The sequence below is a fragment of the Bufo gargarizans genome, chromosome 3 (genome assembly GCF_014858855.1).
Source record: "Bufo gargarizans isolate SCDJY-AF-19 chromosome 3, ASM1485885v1, whole genome shotgun sequence".
NCBI classification, from domain to species: domain Eukaryota; kingdom Metazoa; phylum Chordata; class Amphibia; order Anura; family Bufonidae; genus Bufo; species Bufo gargarizans.
Window position 1 is genome coordinate 118,857,357 of NC_058082.1, and position 22,606 is coordinate 118,879,962.

The 22,606-nt window shown below is 46.2% G+C and overlaps 1 protein-coding gene across 3 annotated transcripts in view; it reads left to right on the forward strand.

The window, feature by feature from the left end:
* Window positions 1-20,082, forward strand: part of LOC122932669 (retinol dehydrogenase 16-like) — a 108,319-nt gene extending 88,237 nt beyond the window's left edge. For all 3 annotated transcript variants that reach the window (XM_044287214.1, XM_044287215.1, XM_044287216.1), the window contains 2 exons: window positions 18,051-18,214; window positions 19,152-20,082. In XM_044287214.1, coding sequence (XP_044143149.1) covers window positions 18,051-18,214; window positions 19,152-19,345 — 358 coding nt within the window. In that variant the 3' untranslated portion in view covers window positions 19,346-20,082. The remainder of the gene's footprint in view (window positions 1-18,050; window positions 18,215-19,151) is intronic.
* Window positions 20,083-22,606: the final 2,524 nt, after the last annotated feature.

A 22,606-nucleotide genomic window follows, 5' to 3' on the forward strand; every position in this document is an offset into this window, starting at 1 on the left:
GTGAGGAGACAGAGTCCAATCCCTTCACCTCCCAGGCCCGCAAGTCCAAGTGGGGGACAAAAAATTCTAAAGCTCTCAATGGAGCCCATTGGGCAAGGTTGAGAGTGGTTCTGGATGTTCTCATATGAAACTGTTTACAGTTTTTAATTGAGAAACTAATCATGGCGGGTATATTTTTGAGGGTCTGGAAATGTGTGGAGAGGGATGCTATCACGAGGGATTTCAGAGAGCCTGATGGTATAGCGGACTGTTCCATTTGCACCCAGCTGAGGGAAGTATCCCTGTCCCACCATTTCCTGATTTGCGACACTTGATTGGCCAAAAAGTAATTATACATATGTGGCATTCCTATGCCCCCACTATGTTTATGTTTTAGTAGTATTTGGGCAGCTATTCTGCATTTTTTAGATTGCCAAGTATAATTGTTTAGTAACTGGGTAACTTTTTGAAAGAAGCTCTGAGGTGGTAAAATGGGTAGGGTACGGAAAATATAGAGAAGTTTGGGTAATGTTGACATTTTAAAAGATGCTATGCGCCCAATCCATTATATTTCTAGGGAAGAGTAGTGTTTTAGTTCCTGTTCTATGGATTTTAACAGTGGGAAGACGTTAGTTTTGTACAGGGATTGTAACAAGGGAGTCAAGTGGAATCCTAAATATTTTATATGTGTAGATTGCCAGTCAAATGCATATTTCTGTTTCAGGCTACTATACAGGTAGGTTTGGGCCTTAATATTAAGTGGGAGTATTTGTGACTTCTCAAGGTTTAATTTGTAATAGGAGAGTTTACCAAATTATTGGATTATAGAAAAGTATCTGGGTTTGTTAGGGAGAGGAAAACGTCTAATATATTGTGCATAGAGGATCCCATTTGCAGACCTTCGATGCATTTGTTTTGTCGGATCTCCTGGGGTAAAGGCTTGATGGTAAGTACAAATATCAAAGGATATAATGGACATCCTTGACGGGTGCCATTTGTGTTCTCAAAGGGATCAGATAACATACCATTCGGCAACACTCTAGCCGATAGGGCATTGTAAAGTGTTTTGATGGCATCTGTGAGATAGCCAGTGAATCCCAAGCGACTAGTGTTGAGCGAGCATGTTCGGCCGAATACCAGTTCGGTTTAAGCATCGCTATGCTCAGCACATGGCGGTACTCGGCCAAGTACCGCATGTGCTCAAGTGCAATGCTTGTGTCTCCTCCCCGCATGTTTTGCGGCTACTAAGCAGCCAATAAACGTGCAGGTAAGTACTGCCCTCACTGTAATGCCAGTAGCCATGTTGGCTACTGGCATTACAGTGATTAGCTGGCCCGGAAAACGTCATCGGGTGCTATATAGCACCCAATGACGCGTGTTCGGCTCATTCAAAGTCAGGGAGAGCTGAGCATAGGAAGGGACAGAGAGTGTAGGGAGTGTAATTGAATACTATTTTTGTACAAAAACGTTTCAGAGACCCAAAAGTCCTTATATTGCTGCTGTCACACACAATAGTCCTTACAAGGACTTTTGGGTCTCTGAAAAGTTTTTTGTATAAAAATCTTCCTATTACACTCCCTACAATGTCTGTCCCTTCCTATGCACAGCTCTCCCTAACACTGAACAATTTAGCGCAGGTGGTGCTACAAACATATATTGCTGCTGTCACACACAATAGTCCTTACATGTTTGTAGCACCACCTGCGCTAAATTGTTCAGTGTTAGGGAGAGCTGTGCATAGGAAGGGACAAACATTGTTTGGGAGTGTAATAGGAAGATTTTTATACACAAAACTTTTCAGGGACCTAAAATTCCTTTTAAGGACTATTGTGTGTGATAGCAGCAATATATATTTTTAGCGGATCCGGCGCTAAATACCCTGTAATAGGCCGCTGCGGACAGTTAAATTATTTGCGCCACATCTCCTGTGTAAAGTGTGCGCATCCCTAAAATATCAGTAACATTCAGTGCACTTTTTCCGTAGACGGTGTCGGCTGCGGACAGTTAAATTATCCGCGTGACATCTCCTGTAGTGATGAGCTCGAATATTCGAATAGCTAATTTTAATCGCGAATATCGACACTTTGAGAATTTGCAAATATTTAGAATATAGATTCGTAAAATCGAATATTCTTTCTTTTTGTTTTGTTTTTAACAGAGTACACATCAGGCGATCATCCCTCCCTTCTTCTAGCTTGTGGGCCAATGAGAAGGCTTTGTCACAGCTTAGCAAAATCCCTGGCAACCAATAGAAAAGTTCCCTAGCCCTTACTATATAAGAACCTCCCCAGCAGCTATTTTCTAAAGTTTATTGCAGTTATGAAAGAAACAGCAGTGTCATTGCTGTGCTCTGTGCTTTGTTGTATTACATCAGACAGTTAACTTATATATATAATTCAGATAGTTAAGGGGAGATAGTCAGTGTAGTTCAGATTGATCTATAGTGTAGCTGATAGGTTCCAGTGCAGGGTGTTAGGCAGTGTGTCTGCTGTCCATACATACATGCTACAGACATAGTGCTGTGATGTCACAAGTAGCACGTATTGCGAAAAAATATGCGCATCATTAATTGCCGAAAATTCGCAAATATATTGGAGCACTCTATCTGTGTTTTGACCAACAATCCAGCTGTAGTGGAATGGTTGACTCGCTCTTCAACATCATCTCAAGTAACATCAGACACACACATACAGGAATCGGTGACATCACACTTAGTTGGCATGGTCCAGGAAGAACCTCTGTGCCCTTCTCACCTGTCCTGCAGCTGCCTCTTTCTTTTGCTGCTTCTTCTGCTCTGAAAGTAATGCATGCGGCCGGCTCTGCTCTGCTTTTCAGTGAGGACGAGCTTAGTGAGAACAGTCAGCAGCTACAGGCCAGGACAGACTTGAAGGAGAGGTCCGCTGTGTACTCTGTGCAACTGGTGATGATGACAGTCGGGTGGGAGCACGTGTTGTGGGCAGTCAGGGACATGGCCAGGAGACTGGTGAGGGTGACATAAGTGATGATCACATAGTAATGGATGATGATGTAGCCGATCGAGCGCCGGGTGAAGAGGGGGCATCATCATCAGGGGGTGATGATGGCAGCAGACCTGTGAGACAGCAGTAGAGTGTCGATGAGCCAGCAGGGTGGAAGCAGTGGGAGATCTGGAGCCAAACGTGCCTGGGTAGACCTATTCAGAAGCCTACCTGTCAGGATACAACTAGTGGTGAACGGGTGTACGTTGAGCAGAAGGTGGGCCACTCCTTGAGCCTGTCGGCATTCGGTTCAGTTCATGCCAGCTTACGTGTGAAGCTGTAACTATGGTCAAGGACAATATATGTCCTTTTCAGCCCACTGGGTAATATGTGGACCTGGCACAGTGCCAACATCAATTTTGCCAGGTGATGGCAATGCCGCCTCTGCATTGTAATCATGGGATTTCTGTGCCGATGTCCTCCTTTGCCTCCTCATTCTCTACCTGGTTCTCAGCCTCCACTGTAAGCACAATTCAGACTGGTCCTCCTGCATACCACCTATGCAAAGCCCAGCGTTGTCATGCAGTTGTGCACCTCGTCAGCATGGGTGAACAGAGTCACACTGGGGAGGAACTCCTCTGCGTCATCAACCAAGAAATCGAATCCTGGCTGTCTCCTCACCAACTTGAGAAAGGAAGCATGGTTACCAGAACAGGGAGGGCTGACGCATGCACCCTCCATGGCACATGTCTTCAAACTGGTTGCTGCCCGGTTTCTGAAGTATTTCACCCAACTGCAAGACATCTTGAAACTGTGCATGCACTTCAGCCACTCTTACTGTGAAAAACATGCTTCAGTTGCAAAGGCAGAATGGTGTTCCCAAAATCACCTCATATGCAACATTTCCACATGTTCGAACTCCACCCTCCATATGTTGGACCGACTATATGAGCAGAGGAAGGCTGCAAATTATTTCTTGATGATGCAGACCGACAGGGGTACTCCCCTGTGTAACTTAGACGTGAGCCAGTGGCAGCTCATGCGTGACACCTGCCGTTTGCTCAGGCCCTTTGAGGAGGACAGGTTATTGGTCAGTCGCCAGGACTACGGGATTAATTATGTTATTTCACTACTTCACGTCTTGAAGGGGATGCTAATAAATATTACTTGCGAGGGGATGGAGACGTGGTGCCTACATCTCATGGCCAGCTGAGCCCTGGGAAGGCTGAACTAACACATGAGTAGGATGTGGACAAGGAGGAGGACATAAACACCCAGGAATTAATTGCATACAGAAATAGATGGTTTATCTGCCAAGCGACAGGAGAGGAGCAGGAGGAACATGAGGAGCTAGAGGGCAATGACAAAGATGATGCAGATGACCCCAACACAGGGGCGAATTGGCAATAGACCCTACAGGAAAATTTCCCAGTGGGCCACCCAAGCCCTCCTGACGGCCACTGATCGGGTACATAATAAGCTTTCAACAGTAATTAACTCTGTGAGAATCAGGTACTCATGTACCCAGCCAGCGGCCACACATCCCCTCCTGAATTCAACTCCTGTGGCCCACACCTCACCTCCTAAGCCACCAGCTCCATAGACAAGGAGGAGGACAGAAGATGGTAGCTATTGATGACCACAATAGAGGGACAACTTTTGGGGCAGTATATTGTGCTACACTGTATTATTTGGAACTGCTGGGACGGTATTTTGCGCTGTGGTACTGTTCACCCCGCCTACTTGTGTTGACCGGCTTAGTATTAATTTGGACCTGCTTACAACATAGGGCCACTTTTAGTTTTAGTTTTTTCAGGGCCATATAAAGTTCCCAGTCTGCCCCTGCCCCAACACACCATGGCAGTATGCAGTGGAGATGGAGCCAGGCAGTCTCTCTGAGTACCTTGTGCAAATGGCCTCTCCACAATGTTAGACCCTCGCTACTGGTCCAAAATGGGGGCCTTTTTTACACCTTCTGGGGGGGGGGGGGGGAAGATAAACTCATAGTTGGAATAGTTACCAAAGAGAACTCACCTTTCAACACAAAATGTTGAGAGACTAACCTTTATAAAGATGAATCGGGCTTGGATCAACCAGAATTACCAGACACTGGTGCCTGATGCGACAGACTAAATAACTCTAAATAAATCATCTAACTGTAGTATGCTGCCACACCGGAACATTGCGACAAATGTCCTGTTACTTCTGGCCATGTGCTGCTGCCACTATTCTGATGCTCTTCATGCTGTTGCCACCCTCACCAGTCTGTTACAGGGACTTGTGCTGCTGGCCTGTGTGGGAGCAGTCTGATTTCTGGGAATCTGCCTGTGCTCCTCCCACACAGTGATGCAGAGAGATCTGTGTCTGCAAGGGAGAGCTGGATCTGAGCATCAGGAATGGGACACGGTGAGTAGTTGCTGTGTTTTTTTTTGTTTTATTAACATTGAGGGGGCACTGAGGGCATTACTTCTGTGGAGGGGGCATAGTGGGCATTACTACTATGAAGGGGGCACATGTAGTACATAACTACTGTGAGGGGACGCAATGAGGACATAACTATTGTGAGGGGGCACAATAAGGGCACAACTACTGTGGGGGCACAATGAGGGCATAACTACTATGAAGGTTGTACAATAAGGGCATAAATACTGTGAGGGGGCACAGTGTGCGCATAACTACCCTGAGAGGCATAATGTGGATATTAGGGGGCACATATCTGGATATAATTACTGTGGTTTTTCAATGAGGGCAATACTACTGTTAGGGGGCACAATTTTTTTAAGTATTGGGGGGGGGGTAGTGTGCCAGAGAAAGGACTGGGTGCGAAATACCTTAGGCACACCACTGGTTTTTGCATAAGGATTTGATTGTGATTTGGAAGATAAAAACAGGAGTGATCAGTACTGATCAAATACTCATACAAAAAACTAACCAAATACTGGCCATTAAAGTTCTGCATGCAGGATTTCTATTCCGTCTAAATAAAACCGATTTCAGATGCAAATGGCCGAAACTCATGCAAATTGAGCATTAGACCTCTATCATATGGCCAGAAACATTATTTAGAAGCCAAGTGCAGGACTGTGTCCAAAACACAGAACAGATGCAAATATTTCCATCACATTTTTTCTCTGTTTTGGACCACTCCTGTTTTGTCTTAAAATACTGATCAAATACTAACTGTTCAAAGGCAGATGCTCAAAATACAGGATCCACTTTTTTGGGGCTATTCTTATGACGGATAAGTAGAACGGAAAAATAAACAGTGATGTGAACACAGCCTAACTGCTGACACCCTCCCCACTGTCATGGGGCCACCACTTGAATCTTGGGCCACTGCACGGTTGAGTACACACTGATAACTTATTGTGAGGCAAATTCAGGAGCCAAGCCCACTTTTGGATTAGGTATCATGAATAGATTTGCACCTGTGGTTTTGATCTGCACATGCTTTGGGCTGACAATAACTGATGAGAATAACTGACCAAATAAGTGAAGCGTGAACTAAGCCTAAGGCCCTTTTCACACGGGCGAGAATTCCACTCGGGTGCAATACGTGAGGTGAACGCATTGCACCCGCACTGAATCCGGACCCATTCACTTCAATGGGGCTGTTCAGATGAGCGTTGATTTTTCTTTTGGGTTAGCTAGGACTGTTAGTGGTCTGCATGAAAATGCGCATGTCCATATATTCGACCTGCCTGTCATTCTGACGCACAGCAACTGTTTCGCTACCAGAAAGGACTAGCTATGTATGTTACTGTAAGGGTCAACCCCTAGAATTATCAAGTGCATCTCCAGTGATAATATTTCACACAGACTGTTATGACTTCTTCCAGCCACAAAAGGCCACTGTGTCTTTAAGAAAGAAATTAAGTTGTTGTTCCAGAGGACGTAGGAGGAGTTCAAGTTCCCGGGCTTAGAGAGCTGGAGGCTGCGTCCTTGCCGAGGTGTACAGGTCAACAGAGACTGCAAAGTGTGTCCCAGAGGAGCAAAGTGTTCAATTCAGAGACCTGTGACAGGATGGGTTACTCCTGTCAGAGCTGAACTTTGTGGATTCCTCCACCTGCACTCTAGAGAGAGAGAAGAAAAGACTGCGCTGGGACAAGCAAGCGACCGGATCAGGAGCCAGACTGTACCTGCCTTCACGTGCCAGAGCAAGACAAGCAGCTACCTGCAGAACTGAGTGTGCACCGGCACTAATCTGTGGTAGGACATAGAGCAGGAGACTTAGTCAGTGCATTTTAGAAACGTGACCTGAGTAGCAGGGACAGACCGGTGTATAAAATTAATGTAAACCTGTTTACACTGTTTCTGTCATTTGTCGATTGTGACTCTGGTTAATCCGATTTACCGGCAATTATATTTTGCCCTTTATCTGCTTCAGCCTCCTTGTCTGCTACACTGTATTTGAATCCTGCCCTGCAGTCTTTTCCTCCCCTGACCGCTACATTACTGCAATGCACAGTGATTTAGACCAAGATACAGTCTCTCTAAAGTTTAACGGCAGGCCGTGACAGACCTGAATTAATACACTGAATTTGTTGGAGAAATTCGGTGAAGCAACCAAATTGAATTTTTGTAAACTTAACTCATCTCTAGTGGATACCCAACATGTAGTTTTAAATTATGCACAATAAATTTATTTATACTAAATAATGATGTTTTTATTTTATTGTTTTACATTATTTATACAATATTTTTAAAATCTTATTATGAAACCACTATGACACAGGCTGCTGTTAGTGCGTTAGTGTACCCTAACATCAGGTTTACTATACAGACAGCTCTGGGGTCCTTTGTAGGTCCTCAGGGCTGACTGCAAATTGCTACCCCAGTCTTTAATCAGGTCATTGGTAAACCTGTTGTCAGGATCGTCAATCACAGAGGGAGAGTCCCGTTCATGCGGCCAGTTTTAAGAGCAGGAGTGCTCCAGGAGCCATTAACGCCTCTCTATGGAGTGACACCAAAACATGCCGCTGCATAATGTGCCCCCGCACCATCCTGCATCAAAATACAGTCACCTATCTTCAGTCACTAAGTTATGGTAGGCGGAGTCTGCCCTTGTTCTGCTGTAGCGCTGGCCAATCGCAGCGCAGAGCTCACAGCCTGGGAGGTTATTTTCTCCAAGGCTGTGAGCTCTGCAATGCGATTGGCCAGCGCTACAGAAGAACAAGGGCAGACTCCGCCTACTATAACTTAGTGACCGAAGATACAGGAGGGCATAGCAGGAGAACGGAGCGGCGCCCAGTAAGTGCAGTGAGATCCCCGGGCACCGCTCTACATGTCTGTATACTTAGTTCACAATGTCAGGATCAGTGAAAGGTCCTCTACAACTGACAGATTGTCATTACTCCTTGAGGCTCTGCTTTCTCTGCAACTGCTGCCCCCTCACCACCTTCATTGATAGGACCCGGTAGGAGAAACGTCATCAGGCTTTGCTCTGACACTCAAGTCACTAAGGCTACTTTCACACTAGCGTTCGTCGGTCCGCTCGTGAGCTCCGTTTGAAGGGGCTCACGAGCGGACCCGAACGCTTCCGTCCAGCCCTGATGCAGTCTGAATGGATGCGGATCCGCTCAGACTGCATCAGTCTGGCGGCGTTCAGTCTCCGCTCCGCTCGCCTCCGCACGGACAGGCGGACAGCTGAACGCTGCTTGCAGCGTTCGGGTGTCCGCCTGGCCGTGCGGAGGCGTGCGGATCCGTCCAGACTTACAATGTAAGTCAATGGGGACGGATCCGTTTGAAGATGCCACAATATGGCTCAATCTTCAGGCGGATCCGTCCCCCATTGACTTTACATTGAAAGTCTGGACGGATCCGTACGAGGCTATTTTCACACTTAGCTTTTATATGCTAAAATAATGCAGACGGATCCGTTCTGAACGGAGCCTCCGTCTGCATTATTATGATCGGATCCGTTCAGAACGGATCCGATCGAACGCTAGTGTGAAAGTAGCCTAATACTGTTTATGCTGTGGAGCTAACTGAAAATGATCAATCATGGCAACAATGGGTGAAAATGTACCAGCAATTTCTGACTGTTAGAAATCTGTTCTGTCCATCAGAAATATATTGAACAGAACAATACTGGTGTAAAAGAAAACTGGCTTAATCTGAAAATGAAGGGTAGAATCTGATTGGCTGCTATGGGCAACTAAGCAAGTTTTCCTTTACAACACTTTGATAAATCCCCATTATTTGTCTCTGGTGATAATCTGCATCTGACTGTAGTATAACAAGTAATTAACACTAGGGATGAGCGAACCCGAACTGTATAGTTCGGGTTCGTACCGAATTTTGGGGTGTCCGTGACACGGACCCGAACCCAAACATTTTTGTAAAAGTTCGGGTTCGGTGTTCGGCGCTTTCTTGGCGCTTTTTAAAAGGCTGCAAAGCAGCCAATCAACAAGCGTCATACTACTTGCCCCAAGAGGCCATCACAACCATGCCTACTATTGGCATGGCTGTGATTGGCCAACTGCAGCATGTGACCCAGCCTCTATTAAAGCTGGAGTCACGTAGCGCCGCACGTCACTCTGCTCTGATCAGTGTAGGGATAGGATGCAGCTGCTGCTGTTAGGGCCAGATTAGGCAGTGATTTAGTCTTCAAAAACAATTACTGACGTGATCGATGTACAGCTGTGGATCATTGAACTGCTGCTATTTAATTGCTCACTGTTTGAAGGCTGCCCAGAGCGTTTTTCTGTCACTTTTTTCTGGGGTGATCGGCAGCCATTTTGTGCCTTGTGGTGCGCCAGCACAAGCTGCCACCAAGTGCATTTAACTATCAATAGTGTGTTTTTTTTTTTTTTTTTTTGCTATATCCTACATCAGGGGCTTGGCTGTGCTTGCTATTTTATTGAGGGGTGAAATACAATTGCCAAAATAGCAGTACCCTAAATCTGGTGTTTCAGCTGTGGCTAGCCAATTGTAATACTATCTGCTGTCTGGCAAAGGATATATTTTTTGTTCTGGGTTGAAATACAATTCCCAACTTAGCAATTCCCTAAATCATTGTTTTCTGCTGTAGCAGGCCAAGTTTAAATCTATCCATAAAAGGGTATATTAGATTGAAGGTGCGGATAGGGTCATCCTCAATAACTTGTCACCCACTTGTCACATGACTCCAGAGAAGTGAACAGTGATTGCCTGGCAAGCCGGACCAAACAGTAAAATAGATACATAGTAGCTAGCGTAAGAGTGACGCGATGAAGGAGGTTATAAAAGCCCGGTCCCGCCCCCAACACACACACTGCCCATACCCCTAAAGACGCCAAGGCATTTGGCGAAACATGTCAGGGGGCAGAAAGTAATTGATGTGTTTTTTAGCCAGCGCGAGCCTGCCAATAATGTAGTTTAATACATGAACCCAGAAACACTAGAGGAGCTGCCATACATAGGAGGTAGTGCACTGTAGAAATAACCGTGAGCACTAAATACAGTATGGATGATTGCAAGTGGCTACACTGCAAATAGGCATATAGCTATAACTGAAGGCTGCCCTCTAGCATAGCACGGAAGATTACAAGTAGTAACACTGCAAACAGATACATAGCTACTAAAGAAGGTAGCCTGTAGTGGTAACTGTCAGCAAACTAGACCAATGAAGTGTAACATATGCATCTAGTAACACTAGAGGAGCTACCATTGGCAAGTGGCAGTGCACTGTGGAAAGAATAGTGAGGTTTAAATACAGCATGGCAGATTACAAGTGACAACACTGCAAATAGACATGCAGTTATAACCGAAGGTCGCCCTCTAGTACAGCTTGCAAGATTGTTAGCAGCAACACTTCAAATAGACATATAGCTATAATCTAAAGTGCCCTCTAGTGGTAATTTTCAGTCAACTACTAACTATAGATAGATGATAGTTAGTGACAAAGCAGGCACAGCTGATAATTTTAATATAGTTAAAACAAATTTTAAGGACAAGCAATAAATGTTACATTTTGGTAATAAATCAATACGTGTTAACCGAGAGACACCAATGGTCCAGTGACCAACTGTAAATAATTAGATCCTCAATAACTTCACACGCTACCGTGCATTTCCAAGTCTAATTCTGTCCGTAAACGTATACCTGACATCCAGCGCCTAAATATTAGGCCTACAATTTATATTCAGCTAAATCTTTCTTTACTGCTGTGCCTTTATTAGTGTAATACGGTACCTAAATAGATAGCCAGATAGTGTTAGGTGTCTGTAAATAAAGGCCTGAATTTGAATTCAATACATTGGGCCAAATAATTTTTTTCTTATTGTTGTGAACGGTAACAATGAGGAAAACATCTAGTAAGGAACGCGGACGCGGACATGGTCGTGGTGGTGTTAGTGGACCCTCTAGTGCTGGGAGAGGACGTGGCCGTTCTGCCACAGCCACACGTCCTAGTGTACCAACTACCTCAGGTCCAGTAGCCGCCAGAATTTACAGCGATATTTGGTGGGGCCAAATGCCGTTCTAAGGATGGTAAGGCCTGAGCAGGTACAGGCATTAGTCAATTGGGTGGCCGACAGTGGATCCAGCACGTTCACATTATTTCCCACCCAGTCTTCTGCAGAAAGCGCACAGATGGCGCCTGAAAACCAAGCCCATCAGTCTGTCACATCACCCCCATGCATATCAGGGAAACTGTCTGAGCCTCAAGTTATGCAGCAGTCTCTTATGCTGTTTGAAGACTCTGCTGGCAGGGTTTCCCAAGGGCATCCACCTAGCCATTCCCCAGCGGTGGAAGACATAGAATGCACTGACCCCCAACTACTTATGTTTCCTGATGATGAGGACATGGGAATACCACCTCAGCACGTCTCTGATGATGAAACACAGATGCCAACTGCTGCGTCTTTCTGCAGTGTGCAGACTGGAGGAAGACTGGGTGGAAGATGATGCAAGGGACGATGAGGTCCTAGACTCCACATGGAATGAAGGTTGTGCCACTGACTTTCACAGTTCGGAGGAAGAGGCAGTGGTGAGACCGAGCCAACAGTGTAGCAAAAGAGGGAGCAGTGGGCAAAAGCAGAACACCCGCCGCCAAGAGAGTCCGTCTGCTACTGGCCACTGCCATCTGGGACCGAGCACCCCAAAGGCAGCTTCAAGGAGTTCCCTGGTGTGGCAGTTCTTTAAACAATGTGCTGACGACAAGACCCAAGTGGTTTGCACGCTGTGCCATCAGAGCCTGAAGCGAGGCATTAACGTTCTGAACCTTAGCACAACCTATATGACCAGGCACCTGCATGCAAAGCATGAACTGCAGTGGAGTAAACACCTTAAAAACAAGGAACTCACTCAGGCTCCCCCTGCTACCTCTTCTGCTGCTGCCACCTCGGCCTCTTACTCCGCCTCAGGAGGAACGTTGGCACCTTCCGCCCAGCAAACAGAGGATGTACCACCAACACCTCCGTCACCAAGCAGCTCCACCATGTCACACAGCAGCGTTCAGCTCTCCATCTCACAAACATTTTAGAGAAAGCGTAAATTCCAACCCAGCCACCCTCGATCCCTGGCCCTGAATGCCAGCATTTCTAAACTACTGGCCTATGAAATGCTGTCATTCAGGCTGGTGGACACAGACAGCTTCAAACAGCTCATGTCGCTTGCTGTCCCACAGTATGTTGTTCCCAGCCGCCACTACTTCTCCAAGATAGCCGTGCCTTCCCTGCACAACCAAGTATCCGATAAAATCAAGTGTGCACTGCGCAACACATCAAGGTCCACTTAACCACAGATACGTAGACCAGTAAGCACGGCCAGGGACGCTATATCTCCCTAACTGCACACTGGGTAAATGTAGTGGCGGCTGGGCCCCAGGCGGAGAGCTGTTTGGCGCACGTCCTTCCGCCGCCAAGGATCGCAGGGCAACATTCTTTGCCTCCTGTAGCCTCCTCCTCCTACTCGGCTTCCTCCTCCTCTTCTTCCACCTGCTCATCCAGTCAGCCACACACCTTCACCACCAGCTTCAGCACAGCCCGGGGTAAACGTCAGCAGGCCATTCTGAAACTCATATGTTTGGGGGACAGGCCCCACACCGCACAGGAGTTGTGGTGGGGTATTGAACAACAGACCGACGAGTGGTTGCTGCCGGTGAGCCCCATGCCCGGCCTGGTTGTGTGCGATAATGGGCGAAATCTCGTTGCAGCTCTGGGACTAGCCGGTTTGACGCACATCCCTTGCCTGGCGCATGTGCTGAATTTGGTGGTGCAGAAGTTCATTCACAACTACCCCGACATATCAGAACTGCTGCATAAAGTGCGGGCTGTCTGTGCACGCTTCCGGCGTTCACATCCTGCCGCTGCTCGCCTGTCTGCGCTACAGCGTAACTTCGGCCTTCCCGCTCACCGCCTCATATGCGACGTGTCCACCAGGTGGAACTCCACCTTGCACATGCTGGACTTACTGTGCGAGCAGCAGCAGGCCATAGTGGAGTTTCAGCTGCAGCACGCACGGGTCAGTCGCACTGCGGAACAGCACCACTTCACCACCAATGACTGGGCCTCCATGCGAGACCTGTGTGCCCTGTTGCGCTGTTTTGAGTACTCCACCAACATGGCCAGTGGCGATGATGCCGTTATCAGCGTTACAATACCACTTCTATGTCTCCTTGAGAAAACACGGTGATGATGGAAGAGGAGGTGGCCCAGGAGGAGGAGGAGGAGGAAGAGGGGTCGTTTTTAGCACTTTCAGGCCAGTCTCTTCGAAGTGACTCAGAGGGAGGTTTTTTGCAACAGCAGAGGCCAGGTACAAATGTGGCCAGCCAGGGCCCACTACTGGAGGACGAGGATGAGGAGGAGGTGGAGGAGGATGAGGATGAAGCATGTTCACAGAGGGGTGGCACCCAACGCAGCTCGGGCCCATCACTGGTGCGTGGCTGGAGGGAAACGCAGGACGATGACGATACGCCTCCCACAGAGGACAGCTTGTCCTTACCTCTGGGCACCCTGGCACACATGAGCGACTACATGCTGCAGTGCCTGCGCAACGACAGCAGAGTTGCCCACATTTTAACGTGTGCGGACTACTCGGTTGCCACCCTACTGGATCCACGGTACAAAGACAATGTGCCCACCTTACTTCCTGCACTGGAGCGTGATAGGAAGATGCGCAAGTACAAGCGCACGTTGGTAGACGCGCTACGGAGAGCATTCCCAAATGTCACAGGGGAACAAGTGGTAGCCAAAGGCGAAGGCAGAGGAGAGGAGCAAGAGGTTGCCAACGCAGCTGTGTCACGGCCAGCTCCTCTGAGGGCAGGGTTAGCATGGCAGAGATGTGAAAAAGTTTTGTCAACATGCCACAGCTAACTGCACCACCACCTGATACGGAATGTGTTAGCAGGAGGCAACATTTCACTAACATGGTGGAACAGTACGTGTGCACACCCCTCCACGTACTGACTGATGGTTCGGCCCCATTCAATTTCTGTGTCTCCAAATTGTCCACGTGGCCAGAGCTAGCCTTTTATGCCTTGGAGGCGGCCAGCGTTTTTTCTGAATGCGTATTCAGCACGGCAGGGGGCGTCAATACAGACAAACACAGCCGCCTGTCTACAGCCAATGTGGACAAGCTGACGTTCAGAAAAATGAACCAGGCATGGATCCCAGAGGACCTGTCCGTCCCTTGTCCAGATTAGACATTAACTACCTCCCCTTAACCATATATTATTGTACTCCAGGGCACTTCCTCATTCAATACTCTTTTTATTTTCATTTTACCATTATATTGCGGGGCAACCCAAAGTTGAATGAACCTCTCCTCTGTCTGGGTGCCGGGGACTAAAAATATCTGACAATGGCCTGTTCCAGTGTTGGGTGACATGAAGCCTGATTCTCTGCTATGACATGAAGCCTGAATCTCTGCTATGGGACCTCTCTCCTCTGTCTGGGTGCCGGGGCCTAAAAATATCTGACGATGGCCTGTTCCAGTGGTGGGTGACATAAAGCTTGATTCTCTGCTATGACAAGAAGCCTGATTCTCTGCTATGGGACCTCTCTCCTCTGTCTGGGTGCCGGGGCCTAAAAATATCTGACAGTGGCCTGTTCCAGTGTTGGGTGACATGAAGCCTGATTCTCTGCTATGACATGAAGCCTGATTCTCTGCTATGGGACCTCTATCCTCTGTCTGGGTGCCGGGGCCTAAAAATTTCTGACAGTGGCCTGTTCCAGTGTTAGGTGACATGAAGCCTGATTCTCTGCTATGACATGAAGCCTGAATCTCTGCTATAGGACCTCTCTCCTCTGTCTGGGTGCCGGGGCCTAAAAATATCTGACAATGGCCTGTTCCAGTGGTGGGTGACATGAAGCCTGATTCTCTGCTATGACATGAAGCCTGATTCTCTGCTATGGGACCTCTCTCCTCTGTCTGGGTGCCGGGGCCTAAAAATATCTGACGATGGCCTCTTCCAGTGGTGGGTGACGTGAAGCCTGATTCTCTGCTATGACATGAAGCCTGATTCTCTGCAATGGGACCTCTCTCCTCTGTCTGGGTGCCGGGGCCTAAATATCTGACAGTGGCCTGTTCCAGTGGTGTGTGACATGAAGCCTGATTCTCTGCTATGGGACCTCTCTCCAATTAATATTGGTAAATTTTTATATATTTTATTTTAATTTTTATTCATTTCCCTATCCACATTTGTTTGCAGGGGATTTACCTACATTTTGCTGCCTTTTGCAGACCTCTAGCCTTTTCCTGGGCTGTTTTACAGCCATTTTAGTGCCGAAAAGTTCGGGTCCCTATTGACTTTAATGGGGTTCGGGGCGAAGTTCGGGTCGAGTTCGGATCCCGAACCCGAACATTTCCGGGAAGTTCGTCCGAACTTCTCGAATCCGAACATCTAGGTGTTCGCTCAACTCTAATCAACACAGAAGCCATCAGCAGATTTTTTGTTAAACACTGTCCCCACACAATAGACGATTGTGTGTGGTACAAGCGTTTGGTGTAAATTATTTGATGCTATGAGGTGCAGAGGAAAAATGTCTACATACACGACTGAGTTTTGGATTTTGAAGTGATTTTGTGGTCAGTATTATTTTTCATCAAAACAGAGCATGCTACAGAAATGGCAGTAAAAAATAAATAAAAATTGGCTCAAAATGTAAAAATGTTTCCAAAAATTGGCAATTAACTGTCATGGTCTTACCTTCTTGCTGTTCTCCTTCGTTTGACATGTGCTGGCGGCCATCTTGGTTTCTGGGTTTCTTGTAGCCTCCCACCCTGCGGCTTCTCCTTCCCACTGGGAGGAGCTGGATGCCTAGCTCATATATATAGGAGGTCTGTGGCTTCAGTTCCTTGCTTGGTCCTCCTGTGTTCACATGCTTCTAAGACTGCTGCTGCTTCTGGTTCCTGATCCTGGCTTCGGCTGACTACCCTGCTGGTTCCTGATCCTGGCTTCGTCTGACTACCCTGCTGGTTCCTGATCCAGGCTTCGTCTGACTACCCTGCTGGTTCCTGATCCAGGCTTCGTCTGACTACCCTTCTGGTTCCTGACCTCTGGCTTCGCAAGACCCTGCTTCGGTTTAGCCATCCGTTTGGACTTTTGCCTTACAGCTTTATTTTCAATAAAGCCTTCTTATTTCCACTTATCTCTTCTTGTACGTCTGGTTCATGGTTCCATGACATAAACGCTATAAAACATGTCAATAACTAATGTCTTATTAAAAATGTGTTTTAAAATTGAAAAAAAGCATTGACCCAGATTTAGCAATGTGTCTTCTAAAAGTTGCACAAATTGACCCATTTTGTGACATCTAGAGTTTCTCAATATGCTTAAACAGTTGGGTATCTTAGATAAAAGGGGTGGGGCTTGGCATTAAGATGCTTCATATTGCACCACAATTCTGGCGTAAAAATCAGTCTCTATATTATTTGGTATAGAGCCAGAGCAATGTGTTTATCCCTGCAACAGATTTTTAATCCAACCTGAGCCACTTTAGTGCCTCTGGTTCAGGTTTAGAATAATCTAAACTTAAGCCATCTTCAGGATCAGCAAATCTGAGTCACTGTGTGAAGGAGACATGAAAGGGAGTACAGACAAAAATCCAGAACCACCAGCAGAAGGCGATATCCAGTGCTCTACCATTCTCAGATCTACCTTTGGCCTTGGTTTGTGTATTCACCAAGCTGAATAGTTTTATTTTTAGAAAAAACAAGCCCTTTAATACAGCATTCAAAAGTCTAGGAATTCCTATTGTTGCTTTTTGCACAGAACTGCAATATACCGTATTTATCGCCCTGTAAGACGCACTTGCCCATAAGACGCACCTAGGTTTTAGAGGAGGACAATAAGAAAAATATATTTTTCATTAGACATCAGATCAGCAATCAGACCCTAAATATTAATCAGACCTCGGCTCACAGCCCCAATCAGATCCCCAATCCTAATAAGACCTCAGTTCAGAGCCCAATATAAAGAAGACCCCCAAACAGACCTCAGATGAGACCCCATGCCTCATATCAGTCCTCCATGCCTCATATCAGTCTTCCATGCCTCATATCAGTCCTCCATGCCTCATATCAGTCCTCCATGCCTCATATCAGCCCCCAGCCATATGTGATCAGCCCCCAGTCATATGTGATCAGCTCCAGCCATTATTCAGCAGCCCCCAGCCTCAGATCATGAAATAAATAAACCACTTACCTCTCCTGCTCCTGGGCGCCGCTGATCCTCTTCCTCCTGCTGTGAGCTGTGCTGTGAACTGGCGCGCACACCGTGGGGTCACAGTGCGCCAGCACAGCCGAGGACCAGGAAGCAGTGAGTACAGAGCCTTCACCGCTTCCTGGTTCTCCGGTACTAATGAGCGCTTCCATAATGGAAGTGCTCATTAGTATTCGTCCTATAAGATGCAGGGGCATTTCCCCCCCTGTTTGAAGGGGGGTTTGTCTTATGGGGCGAAAAATACGGCAATCAAGAATCACAAAAGAGCAGGAGAATAATAATAATAATTTCATTTGCAAAGTAAATCTTTTGTTTTACAATTTTTCTTCAATTTAGATTTTTACTAAACTGGCATTTCTTAGTGTTTAGGGGTGTTATGGATTGGAAGAGGGAAGGAGCTTTGTGATTTAAATGTAGTTGAGTAGGAATTCTTCCCTATTAATTCTCTATTCATATATTTCTTTCAGACATGAACTCCACAAATTTGGTGTGAAAGTCTGTATCATAGAGCCTGGCTACTTCAAAACATCAATAACTAACCCAGAATTATATTTAGGAAAACTACGTGAGATCTGGGAGAGGTCTTCAGAAGAAGTTCGTACTGCTTATGGCCAGCAATACTTTGAAAGATGTACGTACCCATTAAAAGTACCCTGAAACTGCTTCAGATAGATAGATAGATAGATAGATGTGTTAGATAGATGCGTTAGATAGATGTGTTAGATAGATAGATAGATAGATAGATAGATTCGAACTTTTGTAAGTTGGATTTTAACTCATACATTGGTGAGCATACCTGTTGGGCTGTTCAGCTACAATGACAAATTGTAGACAGGCATTTTAGACTTAAAGGGGTTGACTGAGATTTTGATATTTATGGCCTGCAATACCCAGCACAGCCGCTATACAATGTACAGCACTGTGCTTGGTTAGTTGCTTACCGGAGGTCAGGACATCAATATCAAAATCTCGGATAACTATTTTATAGATGCACATTCTCAAACAGCATGCAACATTTAATAAATGTTTGCTAAATTTCAACTAATACTCCTGAAAAAGTGGCTTTAAAAATTTTCTGATGATAACTTTCCATCCTAGGTTTTTCCATACATTTTCTGAACAGATGAAGTAAAAAAAAATTAAAAATTTCTTGACAAGGGCACGAAGATTACCCTTATTAGTCTGTCTAGTTTTGTTCAGCAAAGTCAAAAAATGCTAAATTGCCATATATATATATATAAAAAAAGAGTTTGGATAGGTGACCTAGATTACAATGATGCTGTGGACATCGGGCCGCCCGCGGGGATAATGTCCCGCACTCATATGATCTTATGAGTGCGGGACAATAGTCCCACAGGCGGCCTGACGTGCACAGCATCATTGTAATTTATAATGCTGCGTGCTCCCGTGCACACGATCCATGCTGCTCCAGGTCATATGGCCCGCTCATGGACTGTATATCTCGGAGGGCATACGGTCTTGTGCAAGAGGCCTTAAGGAGCAATGCCCTTGACTAGGGTCTGCAGCTGTTCTTACAGTAACTAAACCTGCAATTTCTTGTTTCCTAGATTCCAACAGCTTTGTTGAAAGCCTAAATAATATTAACACGAAGATTCACCTGGTGACGGACTGTATGGAACATGCCCTGACTGCTGTCAACCCACATACACGCTATTCTGCTGGCTTGGATGCCAAACTCTTCTTCATACCTCTTTCCTACTGCCCTTCCGCATTAGCAGATATTTTCTTATCGCAAAAATAAACTTTAAGACCAGCTCCGACTGGTCTTAAAGTAAATAGAGATTGTGCAATGTTGTAAAAGCACTACGTGATTGTATTAAATTCACACTGCTATAATTCCAGTTCATGTTAGATGAGGTAGATTAAAAAAAATAGGACATTTTTTATGCTTTTCCCTATACGACTTGATGCAAGCCGAATATGAACCAAACAAACAGCAGCATTAATGTATCCTGTGGTTGTTTTTTATGTGTGCATATGTGTGTATATATATATATATATATATATATATATACATATATATACATACACAGCACTCGTAGGCTATACCTCCATATGTCTCCAATTTCAAATGTGAAAGTAAAAAATCATTGCATGTCCCATCAGACTCTGTATGTACAAAGGATATCTTCGTGCACATGGTGCCCAACCATTCTAGGGCACTATAAGGCCTCCTTGGAGGCCCTAGTAATGTGCTTTGGAATTTGTTCTTTCTCTTCCTTTGCAACTAAACTACAATCAAGATGGGACTGGCCAGTACCAGAGGATCCTCCAGTAGGCCCAAAGTCTGATTCCATATTTGAGCAGCGACCGCGCCACAGAGAAGCATGAAAGTAATGGCCTGATGTTTAGTAGTTGGTACTCACAGTTTTTCAGTAGGGATGAGCGAACCCAAACTGTATAGTTCGGGTTCGTACCGAATTTTGGGGTGTCCATGACACGGACCCGAACCCGGACATTTTCGTTAAAGTCTGGGCTTGGGTTCGGTGTTCGTCGCTTTCTTGGCGCTTTTTGAAAGGCTGCAAAGCAGCCAATCAACAAGCGTCATACTACTTGCCCCAAGAGGCCGTCACAGCCATGCCTACTATTGGCATGGCTGTGATTGGCCAGAGCACCATGTGACCCAGTCTCTATTTAAGCTGGAGTCACGTAGCGCCGCACGTCACTCTGCTCTGATCAGCATAGGGAGAGGTTGCAGCCGCGACGTTAGGGCGAGATTAGGCAGTGATTAACTCCTCCAAAGGACTTCATTCAGAGATCGATCTGCAGCTGTGGATGATTGAACTGCTGCTATTCAACTGCTCACTGTTTTTAGGCTGCCCAGAGCGTTTTTCAGTCACTTTTTTCTGGGGTGATCGGCAGCCATTTTGTGTCTTGTGGTGTGCCAGCACAAGCTGCCAACAAGTGCATTTAACCCTCAATGGTGTGGTTGTTTTTTGGCTAAATCCTACATCAGGGTGAAGCTGTCACACCAAGTGCATTTAACCAGCAATAGTCTGGTTATTTTTTGGCCATATACTACATCAGGGGCAAGCTGTCACCAAGTGCATTTAACCCTCAATGGTGTGGTTGTTTTTTGGCTAAATCCTACATCAGGGTGAAGCTGTCACACCAAGTGCATTTAACCAGCAATAGTCTGTTTATTTTTTGGTCATATACTACATCAGGGGCAAGCTGCGCCTGTCACCAAGTGCATTTAACCCTCAGTAGTGTGGTTGGTCAAGCTGTCACACCAAGTGCATTTAACCAGCAATAGTCTGTTTATTTTTTGGCCATATACTACATCAGGGGTAAGCTGAGTCTGTCACCAAGTGCATTTAGGGAACAGCACGCTTAACCGAGGGTGGATGAAAACTGGTCTGGTGGAGGAGGGAGTTGGTGGCAGTGGATTTACGATGGCCACTAGTATGTATAGTGCCATCTTTGACTGTAACCTGTACGTCCAGAAAGTCCAAGGATTGACCGCCAAATTTGACGGTGAACCTCATGTTCATCTGGTTATATGTATTTAAATGTTCTACAAAGGCCCAACACAACTCCTCACTCCCCCGCCAGACCAGAAAAATGTCATCCACATACCTCAGGAGAAGGTGGATGTGGCGTAGATAGGGGTTATCCGTCGAAAAGATGTATGTCTCCTCGAATACCGCCAGGTACAGGTTTGCAAATGTGCACGAGACGGGAGTGCCCATTGCAGTACCTAGTACCTGGCGGTACCAGAGACCATCAAATTGGAAAACATTATTGCTGAGGACAAAATCAATAAACATAGCACTCTTATCGGTTCTGTATAGGACCGTGTTAATCGCTTGAAGACCCAGATCATGCGGGATGCGAGTATATAAACTTTCAACATCGAGAGATACAAGGTGAAAGTCTTCCTGCCACTCAAGGTGATTGAGCGCACGGAGAAAGTCACCCGTATCTTTCAGGTAAGTAGGAGTGCTAATTAGCAGGGGCCTCAAGAGCCAGTCCACATAACTGGAAAGGGGTTCCATCACTGACCCGATCCCCGCGATGATGGGGCGACCAGGGGGTCGGGTCAGTGATTTATGAACCTTCGGTAAAAAATACCACGTGGGAGTTTTGGGGAAGGCTGGTATCAGGCGATCTATCATATTTTTAGGAAGAAATCCATAAAAAATATAACGATTGATAAAAGCATACAATTTTGATCATATGTCGGGTACGGGGTTTCCCTTCAATTTGGAATAAACCGAACAATCATCCAATTGCCGAGACGCTTCCTCCTGATAATACTCCCTGGGCATCAGGACCACGTTCCCCCCCTTTGTCGGCCGGCTTAATGACCATGCTGGTCTGTTTTCTCAGCCACAAAAGAGCTCGAGATTCCTCCATCGAAAGATTGGAGGGTGCAGCCGGATACACCAGCGCACAAATTTCTTTTAATACTCTTTTGTGGAAGAGGTCTATAGGAGAGCCGGCCGGCATGGGAGGTAGGAAGGTGGACCTGACGCCCCCTGTGTACCTATTCAAATGGTCCCCTGTGACCATTGGTTCATCAGATCCAGTATTGGATAAAAAGTGTATGCATGCAATTTCTTCCTCAGTGAATCTGCCCGACAGATGGAAGTCGGTGAGGGACATGGTTGCCGGGACCTCCCCCTGTAAAGGGTTAGTGCAGGGGACAAAATTCTCAGCAAACAGGCAAGGTGGATCATCCAGACGGGTGCAATGGGTTCAGCAGGCATGAACGATAGAAACGACATGTCTGTCTTCCTGTGAGCATTAACCTACTCCATGAATTGGCATCTACAGCCATGCGTCCTTGTCCCCTTATGCTTGGCTACAGGTCTATATTGTAGTCTTTTTCATGTCTGTATCAACCTTTTTCCTTCTCATGTGCCTTTGTGCTTTCTGTGCAGCATTTGATCCCCACGCCCTCGAAACGTATAGACACATATGTATCCCCAACTGCACCATTACTATGCGCCCTCACCCTTTGAATATAGGGATTTAATATGTATTATGTTAACATATG